This window comes from Ochotona curzoniae, unplaced genomic scaffold, assembly GCF_017591425.1.
Source record: "Ochotona curzoniae isolate NIBS_2020 unplaced genomic scaffold, NIBS_Ocur_1.0 scaffold_4505, whole genome shotgun sequence".
Lineage (NCBI taxonomy): Eukaryota > Metazoa > Chordata > Mammalia > Lagomorpha > Ochotonidae > Ochotona > Ochotona curzoniae.
Genome location: NW_024467118.1, coordinates 11073793 through 11086085, shown reverse-complemented (window position 1 = coordinate 11086085; position 12293 = coordinate 11073793). Strand labels below are relative to the sequence as shown.

Here is a 12293-nt window from a genome sequence, read left to right as displayed (position 1 = left end):
CTTTGGCCTGGCCAAGCCTGGATGTTACAGCCATTTGGGAAGAGAATCAGTAGACAGAAGATCTCTCTCTCTCTCTCTCTTTCCATTTTATCCCTGTCTCTCTAACTCTGACTTTAAAATAAATAAATCTTAAAAAAAAATTACATTGTGTGACATTCTCTAGAACAAAGACAATACAAAAGAGAAAGTCAAGATTGCTGATATAAATATCTGAAAATGTGCAATGAAAACGCTACTGATAATGGGGAAAATTTGATTTTTTAAAAATAAAGTATATAATTTTCAGTAAGCTATAAAGACTGAAAGGATGATACACTTTTATTTTCATATCTTACAGTTCTTAGTAATTTCTAATAAAATAAGAGTAGTGTAAGAGCTGTTAGTAAACCAGTAGAATGTGCCACTGTAATAAATGAAAATAGAAGTTTTATGTCAGAGTTGATTATCAGTATGATTTATTACCAGTTGCTCTACTGATAACTGACAATGTATAACTAGAGAAGTAAAATTCACACACAACTTCACACACACTTTCGTCTCTACTTGTAAGTTTCATTTATTGTTGCTATAGCTGATATACTCCAGGAATACCGTCAAGCCCAATGGGACCTATTCGTTCACATTACTTCTATGCCACTAAATTCTAGTATTATGCACAATCTATTGAGCATACAAAGTAGAAGAAAAGCTCAATGATAAAAAGCAGAGTCCAGCAGATAAGTCACTTTAAATGCCTCATATTGCTTTCCATATATTATCTCTATAGTTACCCCTCTGCTTTTGTCGAGCTGCAATATTTTTTTTCTTCTTCTCTTATGATTAGGCTCAGTAACACTCCCCACCCGCCCCCGGTGTTCAGAATGTTCTTGCTCTCATACATCTTCTTTAACTCTCATGTACTCATTTCACCCTAAGACCATTTTTGTCCTTTCTAGCTTCTAATAATTCTGTTTCAACTGGAAAGAAGTCTTTTTAATATAGCCACAGTTACCTTAGAAACATGTGTTGAGGCTGGCATTCTGGCATAGCTGGTAAGGACCTGGTCCTCACGGTCGGCATCCTGTGTGGGTACCTATTCATGTTCCCACCTGTTCCACTTCTGATGCCGCTCCCTCCTAATGGCCTGGCCACAGCACGCAGCCCAGGTGGTGTGGCTCTGCCATCTGCACATGAAGCCTGGACCCTGACTGTTCTGTTCTTGCTTTTACTCCCTCACTCAGCACTCACTTACCTCCCACTTGGTCAGACTACACGCTCTGAGAAGAGGACACTGGTCAAGCGGAAGAGAGTTCTGAAACCTCTGTTGGTTCACTGCCATTGATGTCTGCTTGCAGACCTCTCAGGGAGGTCGGTCCTTCTTCCCCACGCTGCTGGAACCCTCTGCTGTTTTTACTTAGGTTCTTGGGATTTACTTTCCTAGATCTTTTCCCTGACGATTTGATGGATTCAACTTTTCAATATGCTTTTGATATTGTTAATTCCAAAACCAGGTCCCTGTATTGATTTTGGTCCCTGTAGTGATCCAAAATTATGATACTTTGCATTACTTCGGTATCACTACAAACTTTACTGGTTTTCAGTAATTCACAGGTAGCATTCACCCTCATTCTCCTTTCATCTCCATTCTGATCTCGGCCTTCCTATGAGCAGTGACAGAACCACCACTTCTCTATCAACTTGCACTTTGATTGATTTTCCTCTCTTAACTTCTGCATCTCATTGATTTCCAAGTTCCATTCAGCCAACTTCCACATCAGCTGTCTTATCTGGTCCTCTAACATTATTTTGACTGTCACTAGTTAGCTACTGCTCCTCTAACATGTTCTCAGAACCACTGTGATGGACTACTATGAGCCTTCCCAAGCCCTGCTTGGCATTCTCTTATTTTGCCAAATCACTGGAACACAGATGCCAGACTAGTTAGCCAGCATATCCAGCTCTCCAGTTTATACACTGTAATATCTTGAACTTTTTGTGTTTAACACCTACAACATTTTTAGTTATACCATGCTTCATAGGCATTAACTGCATGTCAAATTTGCTAGCCCTGTGTTAGCAGATTTGAAGGGAATTCATGGCACCTTTACTTAACATGTGCTTAATTAACAAATGCTATACCTGGATACAAAAGTACAGACTTTCCTTATTCTAAAGTTGATGGTGTATTTCTACTATCTCCATCATGTCATCATATCTATTATCTTCTCAATGAATATAAAGGTCTTCAGTAACCTCTGGTCTTAGGCGTGGCCTAGTGGCTAAGGTCCTTGCCTTGAACATGCCGGGATCTCATATGGGCACCGGTTCTAGTCCCGGCTGCTCCACTCCCCATCCAGCTCCCTGCTTGTGGCCTGAGAAAGCAGTTGAGGATGGCCCAAAGCCTTGGGACTCTGCACCCGTGTGGGAGACCCGGAAGAAGTTCCTGGATCCTGGCTTCGGATCGGCATAGCATCGGCAGTTGCACTCACTTGCAGGGGTGAATCATTGGATTCTCAAATCTATGGATATTTCCATAAAACACTGAATAATATATGCACATGACAATACTATCACATCATTTGTTTCAAAAACAAATCTAAGGACACTGCTCAGCACATAACCACTACTTTAGATTAATATTGAGTGTGAGGGGCATGCAGAGAACAAAGTGGATTTCATCCAAAGGAAAATAAAATAATTTGTTGCTAAACAAACTGCTAAAAAAGGGGCAGTTTTTATAAGTAAGTTTTTTTTTCCTTGTTGTTTGGCTTACAATGATGGCATACACTAAGAAGTTGGTCCTACAATATTATTTCAACCCAAAACACCCGCAGCTGTCTGTTTAGTTGCAATTTAGAATCAACAGAATAAGCAATGATACAATAAGTTAGGTGGTTGGGGGGGGTGCTTTCTTAATTAACCCACGTTGAGGTCAAGATTTTTCCCTGCTTCTCATTTCCCACTAAGCACTCCACTAAGCATCTTACGTGACCTTGTTTTACTGACATGATCTATACTTGGTAAGTACACGGAGAAAAGCATTCAGCAGCTGCATATAAAATATAAAATATATACATAGCATCTTGTCATAAGAACGAAGTTTTCAATGGAGGTCAGCAGTGGTTCAAATAGGCTAAAATGTTCAGAATCTTGAAAACCTTTATTTTCACTCACAAAGACTCCCAACCAAGCAAAAACAATAACATGGTCTTTTTAAACACAAATGCTGAGAAGGTGGGAAATCCATTGGCTATCCTCTTTTGTGGTCTGTTTGCTCTCTGTACTTCCACTGTCCTGAGCTGGAAAGGGACCACAGATCTACACTCGCAATATGTCAGACCATGTCCGAGCACTCTCAATTCTCCTAGACAGTCTAACATTCTCAAGCAAAGAAAAAGTAGTACCTTTCAGTCTACTCATGCGAAAAAAATCCTAGCCACTTCAACAAGATACTTTAAGACAGTCAAGGTCAATACTATCCTGACTTGAATGTCTGAGGCCATCAATCAGTTACACCTTTGAGAAACCCAGGGCCTGTTAGGGATCAGCCCAGCTTGGCTGTCTGAGGAGGTGCAGAAGGAAGAAGGAATTTCGGGCACTTACATTTCCGTGATGGTCTCTGGCAGGTTGGTGGGGATCTCAGTGAGCCCTTTGCCACGACAGTCAACTATATTGTTGCTACAGGTGCAGGCAGCAGGGCAGTGCAACACGCTACAAGAAGGAGCCATAAATGACTGGTGACCTGAAACAGAAATACATAAGCAACTGTGAAACATACAGACTAAGTTCCAATAAAAACCATTAATAGAGAGACATTTTTCCTAGACTTATGATCATAAGCTGGTGTAACATGTTGAGGTCCACTCATGTAGAGCTTCATGTTCATATTCAGATATAGCAAATTATATTTTATTTATTTATTTATTGCAAAGTATACTTTAAAAAATAACTATAAAAGGAATAATTTGTAACTCCCCCCAACAAATCTAAGGATAAGTTCAAATTCAAAATCAGAATTCTGCCAAACTATTCTAAGTGCCTGAAAAAGGAGCACATTCAAACTCATAAATATTTATAACTACTAAAGTTAAACATGGAATGGACATTGTCACACTTATTTGGTTTAGTTTACTTTGTCTAAAAAGAAAAAGAAAACAGAAAAGCTTTCATATTTATAGACTTAACTGTTGCCCTAACTAAGTAAACATGTGCCAACTTAGGTGGGAAAAATTTAAATAAGGTTGATATTGAATAGGTTCAAAGCTATTACATTCTTTGAAGCTGTAGGAGGCTGCATCACTTCATTCTACACTATTATTTTTTGCACCGTACATGATTTAAAATTTTAGCATTAGTAATTACCTGTGCATATGTATTTTTACTATTCAGAATTTGGAAACAATGATTTCATTGTGAGATTTTACTGTTGTAAGGAGAAACACCAGGGTGCCTATGGGTGATACAATCTGGCACGCGCTAATGGAGGTGTGGGGAGCAGGGTGGGGAAGTGTGGGGAGCAGGGTGGGGAGGTGTGGGGAGCAGGGTGGGGAGGTGTGGGGAGCAGGGTGGGGAGGTGTTGGGAGCAGGGTGGGGACCTGTGGGGAGCAGGGTGGGGAGGTGTGGGGAGCAGGGTGGGGACCTGTGGGGAGCAGGGTGGGGAGGAGGGTGGGGAGCAGGGTGGGAGGTGGGTGGGGAGCAGGGTGGGGAGGTGTGGGGAGCAGGGTGGGGAGGTGTGGGGAGCAGGGTGGGGACCTGTGGGGAGCAGGGTGGGGACCTGTGGGGAGCAGGGTGGGGAGGTGTCGGGAGCAGGGTGGGGAGGTGTGGGGAGCAGGGTGGGGAGGTGTGGGGAGCAGGGTGGGGACCTGTGGGGAGCAGGGTGGGGAGGTGTGGGGAGCAGGGTGGGGACCTGTGGGGAGCAGGGTGGGGGCTGTGGGAGCAGGGTGGGGAGGTGGGGAGCAGGGTGGGGAGGTGTGGGGAGCAGGGTGGGGAGGTGTGGGGAGCAGGGTGGGGACCTGTGGGTAGCAGGGTGGGGAGGTGTGGGGAGCAGGGTGGGGGAGGTGTGGGGAGCAGGGTGAGGACTTGTGGGGAGCAGAGTGAGGACTTGTGGGGAGCTGTCCTAATGGTGGCAACATGTCAAGAAGGGGTTTCAAGGCATCCTGCAGCCCTCAGCTTCCACAAGCTCTCAAACTTTAAAACAATATTCTAAGTCTAAGAAATAAATGCACACTTGCCTTCTTCCTCATCTAGAAAGCAGGAAGGAAAAAGTAGAGAGAAAAAAGAAGTTAGTAGCGAACTGTTAGTCATTTCATTACATAATTTTTATTTAAAAAAAGCAATCAGACTATTGAGAGTGTTCAATGACATTGTAAGAGAATTTTTCTCAGGGTATAGAAAGTGCAGAAAAATATACAAAAGGATTAAGAGGTAATAAAACAGAAAAAATTACTAGCCTCATCCCTCCAGTTCTTCATGAAAAGGTATATTGCATTTTGTACTTTTAAATATGACACATTATCATGGAGATTGGCAAAAGAGCAGCTACGGATACCACAACATCCAAAGATGCTCAGGTTCTTGTATCAGTAAAAACATATAGCAGGGGCATACAACCTATCAAAATTCTCCTGCATATTACAAATACTTTCTAGATTACAGATTATACAAAATACAATATAAATACCATGTAAACAGCTGCTACATTGTGTTAAGGAGTAAAGCCTGGGAAAATAATACACATGCTCAGTAGAGATTCAGGGTGTGTGCTTATGTGTCTGCCTAGCTAAGTGCTTGGAGGTAGAACATATGGATTTAAATGCAACTGTATATGTATTTACAAACTGCTTCATTTGTATTTTGGAAGATACTTCTGAAGTAGAACCAGCCATATATCTATAAAGTAAATTAATTATGAGTATCAGTTTTCTTCTATGTTGAAATCCATACGTTTAAGCATATGAAATTGCTCAAGCTTTTTGTTTTTCACAGTGTTTTAATCTCCCACATACACATAGTGTTACATTTCTTATATAATTATTAGAGGAAAATGAAGCAAAGGTACAAATGAAGTACTAGGTTGGTGATCAGGCCCAAAAAGCAGCAGGTGTTACCAATGGTATTTCACTAAAACCTGTGTCTTGTTTGTTTGTTCTCAGGGTTTTTCGTTGCTGTTGTTATTCAAACACAAATTAATTTGCTTTTAAGAACTGAACAATTGTGTGTATGTATGTATATATGTTAATATACATGCATATATAAATACCATGTATATATATATATAAACAGACATATATATACACACACTTTTACAATTGTTTTATTACAATGCCAGTATTGTTCAAGTACTCTTTGAATTCCACAGCAGGGATTCAGGTTTAGAGGATCAATAATCTGTATTTCTATTCTTTCGAATGAAAACTGGAAAATCTTTCCATAAAGTTGAAGTGCAAGTAACCAGTAGTTGCCAACCACATACAAATGTCTTAGAACACTGTAGCACTAGACAAAAGGCCGTCCACACAATGGTTAGTGCACACGTGCGCATTAGGGGACACTGAACTCCCGGAAGCAAGCACTCTTCCTATCACAGTACAGCAGCATACAGTAATAGAACATCACGACTCTTCTCCCTTACCACTGCAGACAAATTCTCGTTTTTGAACCTCAGCTACGTTATGGCCTCTCAGGTGAGAAGGGCCCATGCACTGGGTGTACAAGCCCACTCGAGGTCTTTGGCGAAGCCAGTCAGACAGCCAGGCCAGATGGCAGTCACAATACAGGTTGTTTGAATGGAGTCGACTAAATAAGAGGAAAGAGGTTGAAAATAAGAAAACAAGACACAGTTATTTCAAAACTTTGAAAATTCAGCAATAATATATATCTGTGTTTCTTAACAAAGAGGTAGATGAAACTTAGAAAGCTCCAATCTACAACATCAAGTCATTCTTTATTTAACCCAAATACAGAAGCTTTCATGAGAACTTAAAATGCTTCTGTGTATGTTAAGTAAAAATACGAAAGGGGAGAAACCATCAGTTCAAGGCCAAGTGTTCTGCAGCTCCAGTCCACCAAAAGCGAGTGGCGACGTGGGAGCGGCACATTGCTGGAAGAGGGCTCAATCTGCGCAAAATTTTTCGGTGACTTTCCTTTTTTTTTCTGCTGAAAAGACAATGATAATTGCATACAAAACACTTTTTCACAAGCCTCTACTGCTTTTTTTCCCCTTTAGTGTTTAATCACAGAAAAGTGAAGTAGCTGGCACTTGGGGACCTATCTTCAAGGAGTAGGCTGAAATGAAAAGGCATAAATGATGGGAGTGAAGAAATTAAGCGAATCTCCTTTCCGCTGGCAGGATCCATACCCAATCATGGAGTGCGTCCAAATGGCAAATAGCACTTCTCCATTAATAAAGTACCAGCGAAATGTAACCACTAAATTAGGCAAATGACTTCAAACTGGCTTTTATGCTTTCTCAAAGTAAAGAAAAGGACACTCAAAGCTATAAATCAAAGCGTCCTTCCCAGAATCATCTATGACAATGGAATACCATTTTAGTCCTTTTTAGCTGATGTGTTCAATTTTAACCCAATAACAGTAATGGATATTAAAACACAGAACTCAGTCCAGAAAGATTATTGGACTCCAAGAATGGAATTTTAAAGTAGCAATCATACAGAGGAATAACAGACCAATGACAGCAAGGGACTTTGAAGTCGCATGATTGCTTTATATTCTCCTTGAGCCTGTGCAAAAGGAACACGGAGTCTTGAGCCAAAGCTAGAAGTCAGGCGACTAGACAAAGGGCTACATTTGAGGAAAGCTGGGTGACCTCTGCCCAGTTCCTTTGTAAGTCACGGTGGCACAGTCTACTGTGCCGTTCTCTATTTCCATCTATGTCAAGCACATTATAATAATTTAAGTAAGGAGCACAGAAGCATTAAATGGCTGAAGAATAAATTCTAAAGTTCAGATTACAAATACCAACTTGCTGATTATATAATAAAATAAGGTGCACAATGAAAATGTAGATAAATATTTTTACAATTTTATTGGCTTTATGTTTGAAAGAAACTGAACAATAGATTATTTTTTAAAATCAATGTTGATGGAAACACAATTCTGCCAAACGTACTTGGAGTGATCTAGACTGATTACTCAAGTCGGATTAACCTAAAGAAATCTAATTGTCAAGAAAATCAGATTAGTTATGTCTATTTTTATAATTCCTTTAATTTGCTATATTATATTTCAAAAGAATTATAATGTTGTGCTATGACAGAGTTACATTTTAGTGTGACAAAAATGGCATTAGGATTGGTACTGGCTAATTTGCTGATAGTGAGACAAAAAATATGTTTTCCAGTTTTACACTATTCAAAGTGAGAAACATTTGGAAATTTTCTTCTTCAAAGTGACTGATACTTTGCTTTTGATTTCATCCATTTCTTCTGCTGTGGGTAATGCATACTTTAGGTCAGGGTTAATCTGGGGCCCAGTACAAATGAGAATTTACTCTGAAAATGCTATAAAAGATTCAAAGATAATCTTCTTTCTTCAAAAAAAATAATTATTCCATACTTTATGATAGAATCATTTTACCAAAAATTCTTAGTATCCATGTATAAACTCTAAAATATATTTTAAAATATAAATGCTGACACAATCTTAATTATACAAGCCACAGAAGGTGAGGCTGTAATTTTACATTATAAAAATGTTGGAGAGCCAGTTTAGCTTTATTAGGTCTGCTTTCAGTAGACTAATAAAATCATAAAGATTTCTCATTTATCATTTTTGACAGCCAATCAAGGAATCTCCCATTTCTTAATGAAATATGACCTCCACAATAGCTCAAAGTAAATGTTTTCTTTTTTTATACTCCAAACTTCCCATAATCATTTTTTTTGTGTGTGTAAACTTAAAAACAGAGCTTTTCAGTTTACAGAGTAGCAGTTCATTTACTCAAATACATCTAGAAGTTTTTGAGAAAGTTGTACTTTCATTGTCTACACCCTAATAAGTAGGTGGCCTTGTTCCTTGTTTACAAAAAAAAAATTATGAGACAGTTATTACATTAAAGTGACCTTGGCGTACACTGTGACTACTTACAAAGTCCTAAGTTTGGGCATATGGTTGAAACTTGCCACAGAAAGTCTAGTAATGTTGTTATTGTTGAGAGTGCTGTAAGAGTAAAATAAAAGTTAGAAATTCACATATATAAATTCATTATCATTTCATATGTGGATATATAGCATTCTTTTGCCTATGATTATATAGACAGGTTTTGGTAGAAAAAGCACAGAAAATGAATAATTGCATATATGGTCAGAAATTTCATGCAACACATTACTATACATTTGCATTTTAAAGTTTTTTTGTCTTGTTTTTTTTAAAGCAAAGAGAGAGGTGGAACTCCCAACAGATAGTTCATTTCCTACATTCCCATAGTGGCAGCAGCTGTGCTGGTGCCACTGTCTTTGAGAATGCTATCCAGACTCCCACATGTGCAGCAGGAATACCATCACTTGAGCTTCCACTGCTGTTTCACCACTATCTGCACTGGCAAGCAGTTATCATCAGAAACTGGAGCTGGAAATTGAACCCAGGTGTATCATTGTTGGTCTACATTTCTTAACTGCTATGCTAATTAGTCAACCCAATAATCCAGTTTTGTCAACATTTATTACAACATTGCGACTTCAGTCAGCCAGTTTTGACTAAAGTTACATGTAACTTTATGCATGTTGTGCACACATTTATTTCTATGTTGAGGAATGAAGATACTTGGGAAAGAACTGTAGAAATCGCACAGTTGCATGTCTTTTGACAGGTATTATGTGCCATTAGTATACAGGGTGAATGAACATATTTAAATTCTCCAACTGAATTCTCACAGCAAGATTAAGAGTCATTCCTATCAGATCTCACATTACAGTATTGCTAACTACGTACAGTGTGGATATCAGCCGCTAATGAAATCTGAGTAGAAAGAACTGAGGGAGGGAGAGGGGGAGGGAACAATTTACATCAGGTACTTGGTTCAAGTTAGATGAAGTAACAAGCTGTGGCACTGTGTTAAAATCTAAAGTTTTCCTAACAGTTTTTACTAAGAACAGTGTGCATCTCCTCTGCTTAGAGATGCATGTAAGGATTACAGCGTCTTGCGGGAGAGTCAGAAATACAGATGCCAAGGAAGGTTTGCTGAAAATGTGTGTAAACCTTGCTTGCTTCAAGTTTTCATCTTCCAGAAAAAGCTCTCTCTTTTTTTCTTTTTATTACAATGAAGAATTGTTATTTTGACAGTTGAAAAGACATCATCCAAAAGGAAATTCTTTGTAAGTGAAATCTTTGTGTTAAAAAATCAGAATGTATTTCAATGCTGTTTGAAAAAAGTATTTCCATTGAGCACCAGAAAGGGCTAGAAGCTTGTAGATGACCTAAGTAAACATATTTAGTGCTTTACAGAGACCCAATTAAGCAGTTGTTTCTTCGGTGACTTAAATCACTTGGATTTATTCTCCAATCATTCAATAAATTGGAAAATTTTTGATGACCAAGAGAGTGAAGTTCTTGATTTTTAGCCAACATGTTCAACACAGCTGAGAAGGATTCAATTCCACCAGCCATGAGCACTCTATATGCTACTCCCAAGAAGTACAGTCACCTCCTCGTCTGGGATAGTTTCAAAACATACATTTTACTTAGCCTAAAATATATACTTGGCCAACAGTCTTTTAAATACTTGAATTACTTGCCATTATTTTAAAAATTAGATGGATTGATCTGAAAATTTCAATTTCTAGCTTCTTCTGGAAAAGTCACATTGTTTGGCAGCCTTGCATGATCACCAAGCAACTGGAGCTGAATATGAATGGCAACAGCACACTCTGTCACCAGCAGCCTAACCATATCCTTCCTGTGCTGGCTGTCTGCTCTCCTCCATTCCTCTTGCCATCTCCCTTAGTCACTGTACTTCACTGCATGTGGCCTGCTTCTCTCATTTTATGTTCCCATGCTGGACTCTGTAAGCAAATCATCTTGCAACGTTTTCCAGTGCAGTAACTATCTCTCCTTTCTCAGAAACCTGAGCTCTATTCACCGTCTCGATGTGTCTTCACTCTTCCTCTAGGAATCATTGCCCATTTTGACATTTTGCTCACACACACCTGCATTCTTATCACAACTAGACTCTTTTGAAGAAAAAAAAAATTCATTAATCTCTTATTGTCCATTGTCTAGACTTAATTTCACAAAAGTGTGCATGGCACACATGTTTAAATGGATTTTTGGGTATATATCTTTTTTTAAAAGCAATTCACATACAGCTAACATGCATAGATTTTACTATCTGTTTTATTACATTCCCATGCAAACGGAAGGTTTTTACTGAAGGCTGAAGCTTGTTTGTATCGACTTGAAATCTGTTCTCAAAAGATTCTACTTTATATAGTGCAGCTGAAGAAATAAATTCTTAATATTTTAATTCAGTGCCAATTCCAGCAAGATGTTATAGTTACAGACATCCAGTGACTGAAAAAAGATGTGGTACCAACAAAATTAAGCTACTTTAAAAATCAGTAGTGAATTAAGTTGCTGATTAAGTATGAAGGCAAATGCAAGCTGTGATGATGACCAATTCCTACTGAGAAATGGTGCATGTTTGTTTACATATGGTAGTTACTCGTGAACACCTTCTCTTATGCAAGTTTGTGTCTATGCTACCTTGGGCTTTTCTTTGTGAGAATGAGATCTAGTTCACTGGCCATCATGGTGTGTGAATACAAATGTTATTGTTGGTGGTCATGGCACACTGAACTATAGGCTTAGTTTGTTCCATTCCTCTAATGCCAAACAGAGAACCTGGCACAGAACCTGGTATTTAATGTATACAAGCTCTTATTTTCAAATTAAATTATATCATATAAATTTTGTAGAAAGAACAAAGATATGGAAGTGTAGAAACTCAAAGAACATATTCCATTTCTGAGTCTTACGTACAAAAACAAAGCGCTGATCCAGATTCAGCTCCAATGACACTTTCGATATTTCTTCTAATGAAGAAAGTTAATTTGAATTCACATCAACCAGAATACCCTAAGAAATCAGTTGCCTGCGAACACGCAATGATCAGCTTCCCCTTCACTCTCAGATACCCTGACTTTTCTCTCAACCTGTTGGACTACACTTAACCTTCTCACCTTATTATAAAACACACTTTAATCTCTCCAGCCTGGACCCAGGATCACCTGAACTACTTCTGATGTCTGTGGCATAGTCATATATTCACAGTTTATGGAATTAACACAGAAATATAAAAC

General features: G+C 38.8%; 1 protein-coding gene across 6 annotated transcripts in view; it reads right to left on the bottom strand.

Annotated features, from left to right (window-relative positions):
- The window catches only part of SLIT2 (slit guidance ligand 2), a 330053-nt gene that overhangs the window by 101390 nt on the left and 216370 nt on the right, over positions 1 to 12293 (bottom strand). For 3 of the 6 annotated variants that reach the window (XM_040966491.1, XM_040966487.1, XM_040966488.1), the window contains exons 7-10: positions 9085 to 9156; positions 6611 to 6774; positions 5211 to 5222; positions 3583 to 3721 (exon numbers count right to left, since the gene is read on the bottom strand). In XM_040966491.1, coding sequence (XP_040822425.1) covers positions 3583 to 3721; positions 5211 to 5222; positions 6611 to 6774; positions 9085 to 9156 — 387 coding nt within the window. The remainder of the gene's footprint in view (positions 1 to 3582; positions 3722 to 5210; positions 5223 to 6610; positions 6775 to 9084; positions 9157 to 12293) is intronic. The other 3 variants (XM_040966490.1, XM_040966489.1, XM_040966492.1) reach the window with 1 other exon arrangement.